This window comes from Lindgomyces ingoldianus (assembly GCF_010093535.1).
Source record: "Lindgomyces ingoldianus strain ATCC 200398 unplaced genomic scaffold BDR25scaffold_27, whole genome shotgun sequence".
Taxonomy (NCBI): domain Eukaryota; kingdom Fungi; phylum Ascomycota; class Dothideomycetes; order Pleosporales; family Lindgomycetaceae; genus Lindgomyces; species Lindgomyces ingoldianus.
The window spans coordinates 707,825-728,408 of NW_022985188.1; the positions used below are offsets into that span (position 1 = coordinate 707,825).

General features: G+C 43.4%; 5 protein-coding genes across 5 annotated transcripts; 3 read left to right on the forward strand and 2 right to left on the reverse strand.

The window, feature by feature from the left end:
• The first annotated feature begins 2,997 nt into the window (after positions 1-2,997).
• On the forward strand, positions 2,998-4,227 carry BDR25DRAFT_60765 (P-loop containing nucleoside triphosphate hydrolase protein). Its single transcript, XM_033698811.1, has one exon. The coding sequence runs from the start codon at positions 3,108-3,110 to the stop codon at positions 4,065-4,067; it is 960 nt and encodes a 319-aa protein (XP_033544801.1). The 5' UTR covers positions 2,998-3,107; the 3' UTR covers positions 4,068-4,227.
• A 2,751-nt stretch (positions 4,228-6,978) lies between these two features.
• On the reverse strand, positions 6,979-9,761 carry BDR25DRAFT_266432 (uncharacterized protein). Its single transcript, XM_033686984.1, has 8 exons — positions 9,295-9,761; positions 8,669-9,242; positions 8,574-8,618; positions 8,454-8,523; positions 8,125-8,401; positions 7,856-8,068; positions 7,574-7,805; positions 6,979-7,520 (listed from the first exon to the last, which is right to left on the reverse strand). Exons 1-8 carry the CDS (start codon positions 9,561-9,563, stop codon positions 7,164-7,166), a joined length of 2,037 nt encoding a protein of 678 aa, XP_033544802.1. The 5' UTR covers positions 9,564-9,761; the 3' UTR covers positions 6,979-7,163.
• BDR25DRAFT_358215 (uncharacterized protein) lies at positions 9,673-12,769 on the forward strand (the record flags this gene model as incomplete). Its single annotated transcript, XM_033695909.1, has 9 exons — positions 9,673-9,894; positions 9,920-10,088; positions 10,132-10,148; positions 10,180-10,391; positions 10,423-12,298; positions 12,355-12,476; positions 12,548-12,566; positions 12,632-12,646; positions 12,704-12,769. 9 exons carry the CDS (start codon positions 9,673-9,675, stop codon positions 12,767-12,769), a joined length of 2,718 nt encoding a protein of 905 aa, XP_033544803.1.
• Positions 12,627-15,223, reverse strand: BDR25DRAFT_60805 (uncharacterized protein). Its single transcript, XM_033698812.1, has 2 exons — positions 12,891-15,223; positions 12,627-12,839 (listed from the first exon to the last, which is right to left on the reverse strand). Exons 1-2 carry the CDS (start codon positions 15,115-15,117, stop codon positions 12,811-12,813), a joined length of 2,256 nt encoding a protein of 751 aa, XP_033544804.1. The 5' UTR covers positions 15,118-15,223; the 3' UTR covers positions 12,627-12,810.
• A 619-nt stretch (positions 15,224-15,842) lies between these two features.
• Positions 15,843-17,027, forward strand: BDR25DRAFT_344680 (uncharacterized protein). The gene is made up of 3 exons (XM_033693962.1): positions 15,843-16,161; positions 16,226-16,283; positions 16,346-17,027. The coding sequence occupies exons 1-3, from the start codon at positions 16,051-16,053 to the stop codon at positions 16,960-16,962; spliced, it is 786 nt and encodes a 261-aa protein (XP_033544805.1). The 5' UTR covers positions 15,843-16,050; the 3' UTR covers positions 16,963-17,027.
• Positions 17,028-20,584: the final 3,557 nt, after the last annotated feature.

The following is a 20,584-nucleotide window of genomic DNA, read 5'->3' on the forward strand; positions in this document are numbered from 1 at the left end:
TATAAAGTTTTAATAACACTATGTAATAAAGCAACTGCTGCTAATGTAACTTAAAGAAAGAACAGTCTAAATTTTAACTAAATTAGCCTAAAAGTTGTTCTAATCTAATGCATTACACACTCCTTAATATAGATTAGCATGTAACTGTCCCTAATTTACTATAATCTACTATAACTTTCTTTATTTACACTAAGCCTAGCAGTTAACAATAAATTACTAGAATAATAGACTATAATTAAAAGGCATAATAAAACTACTACGCTAGGGAAATAGGTAGAATTAGTAATACTTAAAATTAGTTAGAGTATTCTAGGTGTAAGACATGCGTGAAGTACGCAGCTATAAACTATAGTAAAACCTAAGGGTACCCTATAAGAACATTAAAATGTAGTAGAGAGGCTAATATGCTGCATGTGTATGTTTAATCTTTTAGTATAGAGACTAATAGTGTCTTAGATTAGGGCTAGGTTAGTAGTAAAAAATAAAATTTTAGTTATAATTTTTAACTAGCTTATTATAGACTAGAGTAGTAATTTTCTTAGTAACAGGCAGGTTCTCTTAATGTTAATTAGCTCTAGCCTGCATAATTAACTGTAGTTATAGATTAAAAGTAATTTATAATTTCTTATTTTACTTATAAGCTTGCTGCAACTGCTTATATGTAGTTTTATATATTTTAATCTAAGGATTATTATAATCTGTCTTAACTATCTATAGCAGCTGCGTAAGTATAGTTAGATTAAGACCACTATTAGCCTAATGCCTTATACGCGCACTATTAGCCTAGGCAGGATTGTAAAAGTATAGCTATGTGTAGAAGAAGACATCCCTCTTAGCAGGCTCTAATAGGCTATGCATATAGTACATCTCTTTTATAATCTAAAAAACCTTTACGCCTATGCTACACACACTTTAATCTGTTTATTTATAGTTAGCTAACATAAAAGCTAAGGCTACATTATATAATTAAAAATGCTTCTAAAAGGATCTGCTAAGTAGGTGCCTACCCTGTAAAAAATAACACAGGAATAAAGGTAAATTTAGAAAGGTTAGAAGGTTAATATTACCTATTAGGCAATATATAAAGTACTAAAGAGAATTTACCTAACTCTTATTAACTTGCTTTTTAGGCTAGTAAAAGGCACTGCAGTTAAAACAGCTACTTATAGAATTCTACATTAGACTAAAGTTAATAAAAGTAATATAGTCTATAGTAGTAATAATATATGCCTTTAGTAAATTATCTTATAAAAGACTAGCCCTTAGTTACTCTTAATCTCTACGCATAGATAAGAATAGGGCAGGCTAATCTAGAGTATGTTAAAAAAGTAGAAATTAGACAAGTCTTTATAAAGTTAGCTATATATTATAATAATGTATATATATAGACAGTGTAAGAGGAGTAGAAGTTAGCGTAAAGAACTTAAAAAAGGTTAATTATATATTATAATAAATCTAGATAGATAGCGTAAGAGAAGTAAAAAAAAGTGTAAAAGTCTTAAAAGGGTCTTAATATATATAAAATAATTAATTAAGCACTAGTGTTTTACTTAATGCAGTGTTACGCCTAGCATATGCAGGTTAGCTCTAGCATAGACCTAATTAGACTATAGTAGCGCAAGCTTAAACATGTTTTAAGAGTTATGCATTAAAGTTAACATTAACTAATAGCTAACACGCCTAGATAGAACTAGATATAAGTGCTAAAAAATATAATAATTATAATAAAGTAACATACTACATAGCTATGTCTATTGCACTAGTAATAGAGAGCTCTAACTTTATTAGTAAGGAAGTTAGAAAGGGGTCTATAGTTATTATAGACTAAGCAGAAAGTAGGCAATAAGTCTATATAGCAATAATATAAAGGGATAACACTATATAATAAGAAAAGGAGGACAGGTTAAAAAAGGAAGGTACTAATTAAAAAAAGTTAAAGTAGATTAGGAATAGATTAACTTTAAGTAAATTAAAATTCTGCCTGTTAAAATAAGGCGTAGTAAGGCCTATACTACACTAAATAAATTTATTTTTTTAGGGTTTCTAGAAGTATAACCCTTTCTAAAACAGTGTTCTTATTAAGTTTAAAAAAAGACTTAATTAGGCTAAAAACCTTTAAGAAAAAATTTTATATAAAGAAAAATTTAAGCTATCTAAACTTATTATTCTAAGTAATAAAACACCTCTAAGCTTTTACCCCCTATGTAATAGTTTATAGTATGCAAATATGCTCTTAATTTTAATATAATTAGTATAGCTTTATAGCTTAAAAAAAAAAGAAAACAGTTAAAAGTGTTTTATATTAGGCTAATATTATATTAGGTGTAATCTTAAGGCCTTTATAATCTTTTATAAAGGTTAGTAAATAACATAGGATAACCTAATACACTTACGTACATTGCAAATAGCTATAATATAGTAGCTTACTATAACTTATTATTATTATAAAGTAAAGTTAACTAAAGCTATAAAAGTATTAAAGCAGATAATGTCTAGTTAGAAAAGATTAGAACAGGTTAGAGCAAATATAGAGCTAAAGCCTAAAGTTGCACTACTGTTTTGCTTAACTAGGGGGAGATCCTCTAGAACCCTCTTTTTGCCTGCAGCAGGCTTTACTTAGAAGGTCTTAGCAAAGCTAATTACATTTAGTAGGAAAAATTACACTGTAAAAGTAATTTTTACACCCCTAACTGTGCAGTAGTTAATTACAATAGGAAAAAAAGAAGACTAGATTAAGCATGTAGCATAGCAGAATAATTACTTAAAGCTTAAAAACAAACAGTAACGCGGCTTTTTAGTTACTAATTTTCTACTAATTAAATTAATAGCCGGCTTATATCCGGACCAATAGGAGAGAGGGCTTGGCGGTAGAGATAGTGTAATATTTGATGATGGAGATTGTTAAGCATTAGTCAGTTGTGACGTGAACTTGACTTGGCGCCAAGATATTATGGCGGAAAATCGTCTCTCCGCTCTCCGGGCGCCACTTTCATGGATTTCAAATCTACGGCATAACCTGCACCTCCACCATGACTGTCTACTGGTCTCACCTCTCTTCGCTTCTTTCACTCTCTCATGAGCGCGCTCCTGATTGATACGGTCCTGCCATGCCGCTCCAAAACATCCAAAACATTGTCCTGGTCCTATCCGGCAAAGGCGGGGTGGGCAAGTCCAGCATCACGACCCAACTCGCCCTCACGCTCTCCCTGCAAGGCCATTCTGTCGGCGTTCTCGATATCGACCTCACCGGCCCTTCCATACCACGCTTTTTTGGTATAGAAGGTGCAAAAGTACGACAAGCGCCTGGTGGTTGGATACCAGTCACTGTACACGATGCGCAGCCTCTACCCCAGCATGGCACCACGAATGGCCACGCAGCACACAAGGATGTAGGAGCACTATCATGCATGTCGCTTGGCTTCATACTGGCTTCAAGAAGCGATGCTGTGATATGGCGCGGGCCAAAGAAGACAGCCATGGTCCGCCAATTCCTTACTGATGTGCTCTGGCCAAGACTCGACTTCCTCCTCATCGATACCCCGCCTGGCACATCCGACGAGCATATTTCGCTCCTTGAGACTCTGCTCAAGCAGACTTCGTCTCCTACATCTCCTCCGAACCAACTCTCAGGTGCTGTTGTCGTCACAACGCCCCAAGCCATTTCCATATCTGATGTCAAAAAAGAGCTCAATTTCTGCAGGAAGACGGGGATAAGGGTACTTGGCGTAGTAGAGAATATGGCGGGCTTCGTGTGTCCCAATTGTAGCGAATGTACAAACGTGTTCAGCAAGGGAGGTGGGGAGGTCATGGCACGGGATTTCGAGGTGCCTTTTCTAGGAAGCGTGCCGATTGATCCTGCATTTGTGCAGTTAATCGAAGAAGGAACAAGGCCAGTGTATCCAGAAGGTACTGTGATCGAAGGGGAAGACATGAGCGCCGCGAAGAGTGAAGCAAATGGAACCGGGAATGAACTGCTTGTTGACAAGTATCGGAGCTGTTCGCTATGCCCGCTATTCGACGGTATAGTGTCGACCCTCGTTGCTGATATCCGAAGTCGGAACCAGTGACGCCCTAGAGTTTCCTATATCTTGTAAGCAACCCGATGGATTTACGCATAGCCATGAGCAGACATGTGAAACCCCCCCGAAAGCTACGTAGGATAGAAAACAGTGGGGTCTGATATTTGGGACAGCATAGGATATCCTCTCGGCCGGTTTCCTGATTCCAGCTTCAGGTACACAAGATCAAATCTTCCTCGCAGTATTTTGGATGAGGCACTAATGTGCTATGACTGCTCTCAATATGTGCGTCTAATGTTCTCAATAAATCTTCCTCTGTGAACTAGCTCAACAGAGTTGCGCCGAATGGCTAAGATTCAAGTGAAACTCAATTCAATATGTCCGTCCCTGCATCCTTGCGCCGAAGCCTCAAGTTTGATGACTGGTCTTGCCGCCCCAAACTACCAATTGAAACCATGTCGAAATGTGAATGCCTCCAACAATCGGGCCTTCGCGAATTACCCCAAACGTGACACCGGGATGTTGCTATTTTAAAGAGCGTCAAGAGCACCAGCAAATAAAAACCCCGCATGGCCAGAATTCTCATCATTCAGTGCCACAGAAAGTCGCTCTACCGCTGGAGAGGCTTAGCGCACGAGATCAAGGAACCAGACACTAGGTCTAGATCACAGGCAAGAACTACAGGAGCCTTTTGCGTAGAACTTGTAGCTGTCGGTAAGGCGTCGAGCCTGGGTACCGCACGGCCAATGGTCTCGGGAGTCGATGCTCGGTGTTAACTAAGGGTCAGAAGGGCGGGGACTATTTCAATGCGTCATGTGGGGGCTCATAGGAGTTCTTTAAGTAGTCTTAATATGAAATTGAATAGGAAATGTACAACAAAAGGAAACAAACACTGGAAGGAAATATACGCTATAAGGAAATGTACAATGAAAGGAAATGGAAACAACTTAGATTCCTTTCTCTTCATCAATGCGCCCCGATTAAACTCACTCAACCTCCTCGCTCCATCTCCTTTCATCATGCTAAAGCGGTTGCGAAACATGGATAGTGAAATTAGGCAGAAAGGTTCTTTGCTAGTAAAATAGGCTCTGGAGAGGGGACAACAATAGGCTAAGGGGCTCTGGGCTTATTAGTCACATCATCGTTTTAGTTTGGTATAGCACCTGTAAGACTGGCTATGGCTAGTAATTCTTCAAGATTCAGGTAGGAGGTTCCCCCGCAGGGCCTATGGCACCACCATTAAGTGTAGGTCGTGGCCGGCCTTCACCGGGACTTGCACCGCTAGTACCACCACTAGGACGGCTAACACCTGGCCTGCCACCACCTTGAGCATCCACGACACTAAGGCCCTATAGCCGCAGGAGCCCCAATGAAAGGGGCTTTCACGATGCCAATCCTTCAACAAGAGATGAAAATGAGAGACTGTGCACAAGGCAACTAATTGAACGAATGGGTTAGCTGGAAGGTGTGACTGAATAAAAAGATATTGTGCTGGATATTAGACTTTCCTGGCTATACGCCTTGGATCTGGATTTATTGAAATTCGAGATAAAAACAAACTCAAGATGTTATGATGTGAAAAAAAAAGAGAAAGGGCGAGAAATCTGCTTGCGTTATTCAGGCACTGCCGATAATTTTGATACTATTTGGCGATGCTACCGACAGGAATTGCTCCAGTATATGTTCGTGCATGTTTTATTGCTTCGATAAACGCCGGAATGTGGGTTCGAAATAGCTACTAATATGAGCTTAGAAGGCATAATTTCTGGGTAACGCTGCTTGGGCGAAAGTATCTCTTGTACCCTACAGGATATATTTTTCTGAGGGAACCCAGTTAAAAATTGTAATGGAGACCCCAAGCATTGGACGAAGAGTTGTGGACTGTAGCCTTTCTCATGCCGCGGACGTATTTTCTCTCAAAAGACCTACGACAGGCTTTGTGTAGGACCCACGTGTTGTCCTACATCTCTTAATTGGCCTGTTGTCGTGTCAGAATATGAGACGGCATGTCTTACCCAAATGGTGATGTCGCCGTTACTCTTCCATTCAACTTCAATCACATACTTGTCCTGTGTCGTGAATCTCAGCAATTCTCTAATCAATGCCTGGCATTCTTCCTTCCCTAAGCTTTCAATGTGATGCGCATGGTGGGCGACGTAGAGATTGGTCCTGCTAGACGGTTCATGCGATTGAACGAGGTTGTGGCGGCCCATAGAGTGATCTTCGGGGACATCCCCTTCAGGAACTCGCAGTCAGGGGCAGCCAGGCGCCGGGAATGCCACAACGAGTGATCAGCCACGTAGTTTTGAATCGTCTCCTTCGTCTCCCTATCTAAGTCCTCATACGCTGTCTGTGTATCCGCAAACGTTGTGGCACCACCTATGCTCTTTGGGGACAGCTGGTGAACCCGCAGTAGGGTTAAAGACAGAGTCCACGTGGAATAGGCCGTTGCCAAGCCCAAGCTGATATCGCAGACTGTCCGTCGACACGATGTTCCAATCATCGTCAAGATTGCTCACATCAAAGAGCTCCGTATAAGGTACGAGCCTATTTTTCCGACCGGCTTTTATATAGGGGGTAGATTCATCGAGCTTCCCGAGTTGAGAGGCGAAGGCGACGTGTCGCCGGTTGTCGAGCTAGGCTTGGCGGAAAACGATGACGTCATACTTGGCTAACGTAAAGCGGATGCCTGCAATTGTAGAAGCTGGCACCGGCTGTGAGAAGTGTCCTCCAAAGCACTAAGCGCCAAAAGTGGGGTGCAGCTGCTTGAAACTCAGAGCGGAAGGTGAATTAGATCCAGGATTAGATCCAGGCGGCAACAATCTGAAGGTGAGTTAGAGGTTCAATTAGCCCATCAATGATAATTAACTCTATGCGAAGGCTAAAGTAAGCTATGACCCATATGAATGCTTCACACGTTGCCCTGACGGGAGGGGGAACACGGGGTTGGAGTTTGTGTTTATTTGGGTGAGGTGCGAAATAACACTAGCCTCATTCGGCTAGACTAAACTCGCTAAACATCCCGAGGTCCTGATCTGGTTTGACTTCAAGCTTCCTTTCATTCCTTTTCACCTAAACGCCTAAGTAACCGTTTTACCCTCTCTTGCTTCATTTTCGTACATATTGCGTTTTGTCCTTCGTTCTTCAATGCATGGAAAGCCCCCCATCTCCAACCTTTACTCTTACGTTCTGTCGTGCAACCATCTTCCCGTCTACAAAGGTTTCAAAATCCAACTTGCCTAGCCCTAACATCGTCATTTTCAAGTCAAACTGAACTCTCCGGAAGCGTTGACCATTTGCTCCCTCGCTCACTGCCAGACTAGCCCAGTTAATCGGAAAAATGATAGTCTCACACTCCTGAACTTCGCTGGTCATCCGATTGGGTGCATTGTTTGCCTCACACTCGAATATCTTTACGGAGAGGCTGGTGCATGGCCTGGAGTCTGGCTGGAACTTTTGCCATGATAGGATTACTGGGTTTCCTTGGGACACGTCATCTCCCTGTTTGCTTCAGCATCCTGCTGTCACCCCATTGAGCTTTGTTTGGAGCGTACCTTTGACACGTACCACTGCATCTGATTGTAGGCTAGGTCCTGGTTTGTGGCTTGATCAAACCTCCTATCCTCCTCTGGATGTTTCGACGCGTCGAAAGGCACCTTGAACACAATGCCGTAATGTGCTTTTGAGATGTAAGACGTCACCATAGGGACCGGCATGACTTGGCCATCATCGTAGTTGTCGAAGGTCATTCCCTTTATTGCAGCACCGCGACAGATAGACGCCCACCTAATCATCTGGTTAGCCATGTCACTCCCCGTAAACCTGCGAAGTCATACGCCTTGTTGCCTTGTGGCTGGATCAGATCCACGTCTCCAGTGGAGTACTCGGCATGAAGCCTTTGGTACAGGAATTTATTCGAGCCAAGCCCACCGACCAAGAGAATCGCTTTCGGTTTCTTTTTCTTCCTTCTCAAGGTTTCAGTAATCTGTCGATTCGTGAGAGTTAGGATATCTCTCATCACTGGATCAAAGATTTTCTTGATATCAGCCCTAGTTGTCCCCATCATGTCAGCACGTGGTTCGTATGATTAGGAAGACTAGCTTACGATGTATATCTCATTGCATCACCTACAAGCTGTTTACTACCATTTCCTTTTTTCCATATCTTGAGAGGATTTTTTATCGTTTTTGCTACCTCGTGAGGGAGCTTTGCGACGATTTCCGAGGTTGAATTCTGATATTGGCGCTTGATGTTATGCTCCCACATATACATTAGCTCGGAGAATATTCTTGGTGTCATTTTGCTCAATTTGTCCTTCCCCATCATTCCATCCATATGTTCCTGGAACCCACCGTCGAGAGCAGTGGCCCCACACAAGTCCGCTAGAATTCGCAGTAAGTCTCTGCCTATCCACGAGCGAGACCGCTCACTTACAGTCACCGGCTATGCATTCACCAAGATGTACATTCGGCAAGATCCGCTCAATTTCGTATGTAACAGTGTCCTAATAAATATAATGTGAGGCACCGTACTTGGCTGGGGTTGCTAACTTACCACCGTTCCTCCACCAGCATCGCAAATGGTAATTATATCACCAGCCTATCATTACTGAGCCTATCTTCACCAATCACCAGTGTGGAAATACTGACATTCATTGATCGACGAACGTTTCCGTCGAAGAACGCGGCAAGGGCTGCTGCCTCTGGCTCTCCCACGAATTCGAACTTGGTGTCCATGACGCCGATCCGGCGACTCAGTAAGCCGGCTTTAATAGCAGCGCTCTTCATTTGATTCCGTGCATCCTTTGTCCAGCTCGCGGGAACAGTCATAATAATCCGTAATGGCATACTGTCAGCGCTTGACCCTTGTTGCTGCTTTATGTCAATCAATGCACATTCCCATATCCTTTGAAGGTAATCTGCGATAACGTCTTCAAGCGACTTGCCTAGCTTTTGCAGAAGTCGTTTGGTGGTTCTGATCTCTTTCGCATCCCGAATCTTTTGAGGCATCTCTGCATCTGGTATGAGAAGAAGCTTAAACCATTTCAACGGCTCCGCCTCCGGAGGTACAGAGTATCCCCATTTGAATGCTTCTCCCTCCTTGTACCATATCTCAGTTGGAACTTTCACGCTCCAGCTCTCGGTCGGTGCGTTCGGCCAGGTCGTCACAACGTTAATATCTGGTTCTTGCGCACCTGAGATAGCCCAGGCTACACCCGAATAGCTAGAGCCCTGTTAGCTCCTTCTCCCTGCATTTTGAAGGGTTTTTGGCTCACGTCGTTCCAAAATCAATACCAATGTTGATATGATTTTGCTCAACTTCGCCGGCACTGTATGAAGTGCGGGACGACGTTAAGGATCGAGGAGATGCTACCGAAGAAAAGCGCGAATGGCTAGACAGAGACGACGTCACATACGTATATGGTGACGGACGGCGAAGATTAGGTTCCGACTGTGTTGTAGGAGGAAGTGGAGGAGGCCCCCTAGTCACAGGTGGGGGAGTCCCCCTGTACTCAAGGGGTTGATCTTGAAGTTCTTCCGACATGCTCACGGTGAGCAGCTCATGTTCGGTTTTAGGAGGTATATTAACGCTGCTCAACAGTGAAAATTAGCCGATGAATCACAGGAGGGGTGGCTAGCAGATGGCAGAGTGGATGCAGTGCTTCCGTCTGTTCCGTCTCCAGCTGCTAGACAAGGCCAGGTTGTTTCAGGCAGCCTATGTGCGGCTAGGCCGTTCTAAAATGGAGTTCTCGGCAAGCAGCTACGAGGTTTGCGATTCGAACTCTCGTTATGTGCATGGCGGTTTAATCCAATCCTCTCTATTGAGACCCCATTTGGACGGATGTGGCGTTTTTTGGCAGCCACACGCCAAGATCGTATGCATCGATCGGTCCCTCGCAGTCGATTCAGCCTGCTCGCCCATTATGGTTCTCTCCGCGAACTTGGAAAGCAGTCAGGGAAATTGTCGAACAGCCACCTGATGGGCTGTTGCCTATCGAATCATGCCGTCGAGATATGATGGCTTGTCTGCTCAGCTGCAGGGCGCTTCCCAAGACAACTTGCAGAGTAGGTCGCCAAGAAAAGAAAGCTGCTTCTCCCGCCCTCAATCGCAGTTAATCGCACTCGCATTGTATTGCGGCTGAGACCTAAAATCCCGCCAGTCTGACTTTTGTCAGCGTCTCAGCCGCGACCTCGTGTCAGAAGATCATTGTCTAGACTCAATGATCGTTCTCCTAAGCGCTTCCGGTTCATCGAGACCTGATCAGCACTCATCTTTCCAAACATTGCTAAATCCTGGCTGCCGCAGTCCCGTTGTCGAATCGACGCGTCGTCATATCTCGCTCTGGGATTTGCAGCCGGGTTACCAGCCCCAGTTCTCTCTTCCTCCCCTCGCAGCATTGAAGCTGGATCGCGATGGCCGAAGCTGGTGCCTCTCCACACGATAAAAAGGTTTTGAAAAAGGAGAAGGTTCAAAGCTTTTCGTTCAGTGCTTTGAAAGATTTCCCTTTCTCTGGCAAACATCGCAACAAAGATGGACAGAAAGCAGACACCACAAATCAACAAAGTCAGGATGGACCTTTAACAGCACCAGCATCTCCTAAAGGACCTCCGACGGCTCTGGCTAGATCACCCACCGCACAATCTATTCTACCTCCGGTGAATGATCGATATGAATTAAGCAGGATGGAGATGCTAGAGATGGAAAACAAGTATACAGCGAGAACAATAGACACTAACGAATCGAATGGGCCGCAAGGTGAAACCTCGCTCCCTCCGCCACTTAAGATCAACAGCGAAGTTGACGAAACGACGGAACCAATAGGGTTACCCGGTACTATAATTCCTCCTAGGAAAGCTCTTCAATCTACGCCTAAGCTAGGAGAATTAGCGCCACTGTCGCGGCAAACCACAGATCCACCAACGATCCCAAATGGAAATGGTTGCCCAGTCTATCGTGAAGAGTTGGGGGATCTCCAGAATGTTCAAGACCTCCAAGAAAGAATGAAATTAGTGCTCATAGAGAATACGAGACTTAAGGAAGAGCTCAAAGACGAAAAATTGATATCTGGGAAGCACTGGAGGTGGTTCAAAGAAGAGCAGCAAGCAAATATCGATTTGAAGAGCAGGCTTGCCGCCATGAAAGAGCAACTCAGGGAGGATGAGAGTGCGGTCAATAGAGCGGTAGCCCGCGAGAGTGAGATTGAGCATATCGTTACAGAAAAGAACATGTGTATCCAAGGCCTGAATGCGGAGCTAAAAGACCTTCGCACTTCCCGCGATTTAGAAGTCAACAACGCTGCAAACATGACGCAGCAAATTATCAGGCTTCAGGAAGACCTCCAGCAAAGCCAAAAGAATGTCCAGAATGTCACCAACGAACTCATGCAATTCAAGTCTCAGCTGAACAGTAAAGTTGATGACCGCTGGTTCGTTGAGCAGTGGACCGATTTGCATTCTAAAATCCAGAACATTTCTACCAAATTTTTCGCCGGCAAAATATCTCGACACAGTGGAGCGATGGCATCTCGTGGGAAAGGGAAATTTGATGTATGTGCACCGAGATGCTTGATGCAACTCACGCCGGACTACACGCAATACATCAGCTCGGAAAACTACCGACCACTTCTTATCCAAGCCTTCATTTGGTGGATTCTCAATAACAAGGTTTTCGATCATGCCAGCAAGTTCTCCGAAGGACTATATTGGGCAGGCGGTATGCGTGATTCTTTGGCCAATCTAAAGGGAGAGTTACGGCCCTTAAGACGAAGAGACCGGTCAAGGGACGACGTGAGCGAGGCTAAACGCCAGGAAGCTGAAGCCCAGAACTTCCACAAGTGGCGCTCAACAACCGCGATCATGCTCATTTCCATGAAAGCAACGAAACATAGAATCGTACATTCTCACGTCAATGATCTCATCACTGAGGTCACAAACACAGTAGCCCCTTTCATAGCCCGCAAGGAATCCGAACGCGCGAAAGCAGAGGAAGTCTTCGGCGATGAGCTACATGAGATTATCGTCGCTGCTATTTCACTTGATGCAGAGATACAACAGCAACGTGGCTGGATCTACTGTGAGCAGTGGGCTGACTATACCCAGCAAGAAGCGCCAGTTCATGGCTTCAGATGGAAAGATATGGAGATGACCCAGGTGTATGGTCCAGCACAAGCCAAAGGCGGTGCAAATAAGTTTGCGGACCCGTGCGTGGAATTAATTGTTCAGCCTGCGTTGTTCCGAGAAGGTAACTCAAATGGAAAAGAGTACTCGGCGGCGAAGAGAGTGTTGTGTAAGGCGAAGGTTGTTGTGTGTGAGAATCCAATGATTCGGCCGGCGAGAGGTCCGTGGGTTTGAAGCTGGGGGTGGTGGGGCGGCTGGTACTATCGATTGTCTCTTGTAGTTCTGTCATATACAATATCATCTTCAAATGCATTTGCTCTATTGCATTTGCACTGTCCCCGTAGTCTTTTATGGGTCCAATAGTGGGCCTTAATCATCATGCTAATTTTCTGAATACTCAGTGCTTCGTAGTGCAACAAAATATATTAGGGTCGGACAAAGGGGAAATTTTTATATTATACTATCTTAACGTTTTTCCTTTTGTAACAACCCGAGATTCTGCCTTCCCTGGTGATGTTCTATGGTACGCATTAACAAGCTGTATTCCAAGGTTGACCGCATCCTGAGCCTCCCTCCACGGACTTAACCAGAAACTCCAATACATCTCTCGTAAACTATCTCGAGCGCCTATGACACGAAATTGCCTACTTATTGGGGTTTTCATACATCAATACTTAGTACCCGAAGAAAGGGAATCCGACATCTGATCCTTTATTAGCTGTATTTTCAAGTCGAGGTTTATCGCTCAACTTACAAAGTAAACTCGCCGCCCACCAAGCACCTCCGAAATGCAATACATTTGGCGGACAAAACTTATCCCCGGCTGCCTTTACGAATCCATCCCAAAATAGCCACTGGCTCGCAAAAGACAGCAAGCCGAGAAAGAACCCAGCGAAAACAATTAGCGGTTCCCACTCCTCGAACGTCCGGGTCACTCCTTTCGGATAATCTCTACGACGGCGGGATGAACCCGATCCTGACCCACTAGTCGAGGGTGGGACAATGTTGTCCGTGGACTGATAAGTCCCCGGTGTGACAGAGAGTGGAGTATAGCGACTGTCCTGGGCTCTACCCGGGCGGTGGATCTCTGACATTTCCGGAGTGTGGAGGCGGCGGTGCGAGGAGCTTGAGGGTACGGCCATTGCTTGGTCATCGTCATCATCCTCATTGACGTGCTGCGGAAGCGAACTATATTGATTTCCACTTCCGCTTGGTGCGCGGCGTTGAACGCTGCCTGAACCGTGCACGGGTGTATGCACGTATCCTGAGCCCGAGGCAGCGCGAGGAATTGGCATAATCTGGTCGTCAAGATCTTGTTGCGAGAGCGGAGAATACGGACTCCGGGGTAAAGGACTAGTACGGAGTACTGGCATAGGTTGCGAATCGTCACCAAATAGATCTCCTGTTCCAGGGCCACCGTAGGGCATTGGTTGATCGTACGGTGAGTCATTATATAAACGCATCGGTTGGTCCGAGTCTGCTGGCATCACTTGCCCATCGCCGCCTCGAATTGATGGCATACGCTGCGTCTTTGACCGTGGAGCACCCGTCGGATCTGGGTTGATGTTATCAAGAGCCCATATCACCGCTCCTCGTGCCAATGGCTTAGGGAGGTTTTCTGCTTTGGGTCGCAACCAATGGAAGATGTCTCTTCGCCAACTTGCTACTTTGTGGTAGACTTGAGTATAGAAGAGTGCAACCACGAACCATACAGCCAACAGAGGAATACACACCATGACCCAGAAGAGAGCTCCGAGATACATATGTCGTGCGTCTCTCCCATGAAGTTTAGGCCGAAGGTGGTGGATGTAGTAGAAGCCTCTTTCCGTTCCGATCTGTGCGGTTCGCCCGAGGAAATAGGCACCAAGAAGTTGCATGGTAGCTTCCGTGACCGCGGATGTTACAGCCACAGACGAAAGAACTAGCTTCGCAGCCCATAAACCATCACCGCCAGGTCTAAACCTGAATATCTTAACGAGTGTATCTTTCGATAGGAGAGCTAGCACACAAGAAAGCCACGACAGCCGGGGACGACAGCAGAAGAGCAGTGCCAGCTTCCACATGGGGATGTGGTTGTACCCGTCTTTTCTCTGAACCAGCCATGCGGCGAGGAAATTGAAGCCTAGTTCTGCCCCAGCCATGAACAAACCCATTACCACTGGGAATCCCCATGCTAGTTTGTCTGTCCATGGTGGTCTCAAGTGTTCACCTTCGAGCTCAACTCTTTTACCATTTTGTTTGAACCGGATGGTACGCCAGAATGAAATGGCCCAATACCTTACGACTGTATTGTTGGTTTCCTCTTCGTGTCGCGCAAGTAACAGTCGGATACAGCCAACGAAGATAGAGCAGAAAAGCCAGAAGAACTGTTCGATGCCGTATACCCCGAGATATTTCGACGGCGGCGTACATTTCTGCTGATCCGGTGGGACGAGGGAGGATTGAACCGTCCAGTTCCAAGGCATTATCCATTCGTGCCAATCTTTACAAGCCATGCCTCCACAGATATCAAATGGCTGCCTCCACTCACTCCCATTACAGAGTTTCCCCGTCCAGTTCGCAAGTTGAAATGGCTCGTCATCGTTCAAGCAACATCCACTCTTCTCTCCACCAAAGAGCAATTGGTTGGGAGTGGAATCACAGACAGCGGTGGCATTCAGCACCGGCCAACCATCGATGCGACAGGCAAGGTCGGAGGCACAGTTGCTGCACCAAGAGTGCTTTTGGTCAAATTGCTCGACGAACATGTTCCAGTATACGTAGCAAGGGGAGGACTGAGAGCATGGAGAGGAGATTGTGCTTGCATTTTGGCCAGCGGTGCAACCGTCGTGGAGACATTTGGGTGCATTCTGAAGGAGATCAGCATGCTGGCGATACGTTACGAGTGAGCCGCATTTTTGTGAGGCTACTTTAGAGAGCAGAAGGAGAAATGTGAGGATCTGGAAAGAGTTGAGATTGCTGAAAGACATGAGAGTCCCCATTTCGAGAAATTCCAAGGGAGGTTAGAAATTAGACTAATCAACGCAGAATCTTGAGAGTAGGCCAACATTCGGCCTCGGAGATGTTAACCATCATGAAGGGAGCCCAAACGCGTGTCTAAATGCCAAGCATGGAGCGGGATGCCTGCAGCTGCATCACAGGCCCCCAGCGTGGACTCAGGAGCAATCACGTCAATCCTGTCCCCTGCATCACTAAGGGGCCGTTTATTGAAGGCTGCAAAGGCTGAATTAGGAGGCAGCAACATGGCGATATCGCAAGTTATGCCAAGCGAGGCTGGGGCGGAGGCACGGGAGGGAATTTTACAAGCGCAAAGCTTTCCAATCCTCTGGAAGGAACGGCGAAGCATGTGGAGAAGATCGCTCCCGTACGTACCACTATGTTGGTATTTAATCGACTTATGGTTGAACAAGAGGCCAAATTGCTGAAATTAGAAAATGCTAGACTGAAACGCGCTTTCAAAAGTCGACAGGAGATCACCATTTTGCAATCATAAGAAATATTTCAGGCGGTCCAAGTGTAATCGACAAGGCTAGAGTGTCCTTCTCTAAACCCCTCTTTTCTTTAGCGCCAGCCTGCTCGTCAAATTTCCCCAGATCCGGCGAGTGAATGCCGATCAGCTGTATCTCAGACCATTGCCAAGCCCATCATGCTCGACCCCAACCAACCGAGCCATATTTGCTCAGCGTTCTAGAGGAGAGACATAAGGGGGTAGGCGAGTACGTTTCGTGCTCGTCAAGCTGTGTTGAAATGAACCTTGCCGCTGCGTTTCGCCACTATGAAAACGTGTTAGGGAGGCTGAGTCGAGACCAAAGATGATTGTGAAGAGGCTCAAAACGATCGCTCCTTGGACAGAAGACAAGTTACAAGGCTGAGATTTCTCTCGACCTGAAGTAAGTAGATTCTCTAGTTACAGAATGATGAAAGCACACTCTTTGTACACGATATGTGCCTTTCTAGTGTTTGCAGCAGAAGAGGTCACGGCGCAGAGCCCGGCAGAGCAGATTGGGAAGTTACCAGTATGTGCGGTAAGTCAAACATTTATTAGGAAGTCCCCAATTACTGGACTAAGCTAGGTCTAATGTTTCGCAGCAATCTTGCATAACGACAGCGTTCGCACGATGTAGATGTAAGATCCTAGATTTTAGCTGTAAGTTCTCATACCATTCTTTCACGTTGGGGGTGAGGTTGTAGGAACTGACTTTGCGTTAGGTGCTTGCAACTGCAATTCCTTCATCCCCTTTTCAAATGGTTGCACGGATACCTCATGCGCCGACTCTTACCTGAAACTCGTCCTTGACGCCCTTGATGGAACATGTAGGCCTTTCACGACGAGTGCGATTGCCCAAACTCCAACCACCTCACCCACGTCAACTAGCCCCTCTGCCGTTCTTTCAAGCCCTCTCACGAAGTCAATTCAGACCAGTCCGACCACCAGTACGGAAGCTCCAACGGGAGTTTTCGCACCAAGCGCTTCCTCGGGCATCATAGATCCAAGCTATCCCGGGCCAACAGGAGGTCCCGCAGAGACTGGAGCGGGAGGAAATCCTTCAGCAAATCCCGGAAACCCTTCGGTTCTAAGTCCGACGATAATGGGATCAGAGACCGGGCCGGGACCTTTCCCGATACCTACTACAGCATCGTATTCTACGTACTCATATTGCTATCCAGGAAGCAATGGAACGACAGCGGGATGGAATGCTAGCGTGAGCTGCACGGTCGGGTACAACGGGCCGCTATACACTGGGAATGAGGCCGTTAGACGAGTGGAAGGCCAGTCGTCGATCATTTCTATGGTGATTTTTATCGTTGGGCTCTTCATTCTATAATATTCTTCTGTTTGTGAGGCAAATGGTACCGCAATTCGTATAGGCATTGCGGAATGTAAAGGAAGCATCTACGGAGTTTCAGAGTACTCTTCTTCGGCTTAGCTCGAATACCCTTCTAATGGTATCCTTATTAATGGTATCCTTATCTCAGGTGCTCAGCCGACTGTGCAGAGAAGCTCGGAGACCCTAAGAACCCTCTCCCCCTGCGACTAGAAGGGGACCCCTACTAGCACCTCTACTAACGAAGCCAGCCAATTGGGGCTTGAAAACGCTTCCTCTGTCTAGCTGTCTAAAAGACTTTTATAAATTTTTAGATAATATAGTAATTACAAACCTTCTTTACTATACACTAGCTTAACTAAGAATTAGTATAGCCCTACTACTGTACGTCTAAACTAGGTTAGATTTTAATAAGTAATCAAGATAGCCTTTAGCTATATTCTACTATTTTTATAAGCTATTTCTAATTAGATTTAGTAAAGTACAATAGACTCTTAATAGAGAAGTTTACATTAATACAATAATCTTGTTAGTGCGATACTAGCGCCTAGGTAAAATTAAATTCTTACTAAAAAACTAAACTTGTGCTAGTATATAATAATATTATTACAATTCACCTAAAATTGCTATACTAAATAGCCTAGTAGGCTATCTCTAAAGCTAAAAAGTAGGCTGTACACGCCTGCTATAAGAGGTATCAAGCAGGAAGCACGAGGCACAGAGAGGGAATACAAGATAGGGGTGTGTAGTAGAGCTACAAGAGAGAGAGTAAACCTTAGGGTCGGAGGCAGAGGTACAGAGGCCGAGGAGCCTATATACTCCGTGCCAAGCCTAGGGTACTTAGGGGTTGGATAGCTGTAACATAACTGTGACATAGCCTCCCCTCTTCTTAGAGCTTGTCCTAAGACCTAGAAAAGAATAGGTAGTGCTAAATTCTATGTACATAAGTAGTGTAACTAGCTTTATTAAAAACCTAGTAAGAAAAAAGAGTATGTAGTTAGCTACAAAGCTTGTACTAGCTATAGGTAGACCTGCGGTAGTAACTGTACAGGTTATACCTAAGCAGTACCTATCTCTAGTAACTGAACTCTAGAAAACCTTAGTAAAAAAAAACTATGTTAAAAAAAGTATAAGTACTTTAAAACACTATTACTAGTGTTGTCTGTATATAAAAAGCTTAAGAGTAGTTGCTATTTGCTAGAAGCATTGCTATGCTAGTAGTTAGGCGCGAGCGTGAGTGACAGCTCCCTAAACTGTACGCGTGATTCCCTAGCTCTCTAACATACCATATTAGGCGGAGAGCTATCGCATGGATAGCTGGACGCTAGGCGTACTCAGCTTGTACAGCACGTGCTTAGTAAGCCTATAGAGCTAGTGCGCAACAGAGCTAGTTTGTACAGGTTATGCATAGCTATAGCCTTTATAGTAATAAGCTTAAATGTAATGCTAAAAGCTTTTCTAGCTAGAGGTTAATTATTAAAGAAGCTAAAGAAGATAAATAACAACATAAACATTATAAGTAAAATAAAATGCTAAATATGTAGACTAGTAACATAATAGGTAGACGCAGCAACCTAGCGTTGTAGCTCTATACTGTTACTACAAGGTAGCTAGACCTTATAGCAATAGTGCTAAATACATATAATTAAGAGAATTTAGTCTTAAATTTTAGCATAACTATGTAAAGGAAAGATTAAGCGCTTTATATTTTTATAAATAAAGTGTTAAGCTTATTATAAAAGTGTATATTACTATAACTATAAAAGCTCTTAGGCTAGTAAGCATTACAATAAAAGTTGTATAGTATAAAAAGTTACATAAGCTAGTAGTCTTAGTAAAAACTATAAGCCATTACTTTACTAGAATACATAAAGGCATATATAATAGCTACTAGATAGTAATGCTATACATACAACTAGACTTAATTAGATAAAGCCTTATATACGCTAGAGACCTAACGTTTACACAATAGCAAGCTTTAATAATAGACAGTTCTTAACATAATTACAGATTACTATTTGAGAGAGCGTATACGCATAGCGCTAGTATTAGATATTACGCAAGCGTAGCAAAGAACTATTGCTAATTAGGACTATTAGCCTACAGGAAGGGAAGTAGTGTAACAAGGTAATAACCTTATTCTAGCTAAGAAGACTGCGTGTTGCATTAGGCCTAAACACGTACTAGATTAGGTCTAACCCCTACCCTGCCCCCTGCTGTACCCCTTTTCCTATTAGTATATAGTCGCACCCTTCTTATAGCTAGCTTAGTAGTTTTCCTATATCCTTTTGTACAAGGCTAATAGGTGTTAATAGAAACCCCAGGTTTCTGAGTCCCCACGCACTCCTATATGCCTCTGAGTGGATTCACACCGCGTTCAGACCTATTGTCTTGCCTGCGCCGTTACAGCTAATAGGACTTCTCTTACACTAGCACTAATTTATTAGGCTGTTTTAAGCAACATATAAGACACCTAGTTATAAAACTTTAACTCTAATAAACATAAGGCCTTTTTCTTTTTATCTTTTAGTAGGTAGACAAGTAATAAGCTAGGCCTTACATAGCTTAAATAGGTGTTTAATAAGGAAATAAAATAAAAGACCTAACACTCCTATTAACTATTAGTCTTAGATAGCTATAAATTGCATGTTACTATAGATTTTATTAAGTATTATAATAATAATAAGATCTTCTTAGCTATCTATCTACCTTATTTAACCTATACTCTGCAGCCTCTAGATGTCTGCATGTTTAAGCTTCTATTAACTACCTACTTAGCTAAGCTAGCAGATTTTATATACAGGTGCTAAGAACTATTAACTATTATAAAAAAAACTTTTTTTTACATGTTTAATAAAGCCTAGCTAATATTATTTAAATTAAATACTATTTTTAAGGCATTTAAAACATATAGTTTATCTTTATTTAATCTAGAAGTAATTTTAGTATAATTTAACATTAAAAAAAAGACTAGCTATTCTTTAGTAATAGTACTACTTTAGTACTAAGCGCTTTTAATTAGAAGAAGATTAAAAGAATTTTACACTAAGTTATGAATAATATTTATAGTAAGCAGTTACACTAGCTTAGTTAAACTATTTATATAATTTTATATTATAATAACTTGCTCTAGCATAAAGTTAAATATTTTAAATAAGCTTTTTTTAATAAAAAGTGTTGCTACTAGTGTAAAAGCCTTTCCTACTTAAAGCCTTACCTAAGTATAATAGTAAAGTAGTTTTTTAGTTACTAAATAAAGTATGTAAAGCATGTAATTTCTAAGCTTAAAAAAAAGCTAATAAGAAGGCTTTATAACTTAAAAAGAATAAAAAATAAAGCTTAAAAGGCAAAGAAAATAAAAAAAGCGTGTATGCTAAAAAAGAGGAAGTGTATAAAAGTAGTAGTAAAAGAAATCTAACTCTAAAAGCAGCATGTTAAGGCAGCTTAAAAAAAAAAGTAAAGTTTACTTAAAAAGCTACTACGCAACTCTAAAAGGACATTTAATTAGCTAATAAAAGTAAAAAAAAAGTCTCTACACTAGTTACTAGCAATAAAGATAAGGAAAAAGATTATATTAAAAATAAATTAGTTATAGAGGTTGCTGCGCCTACTCTAGCCTAAA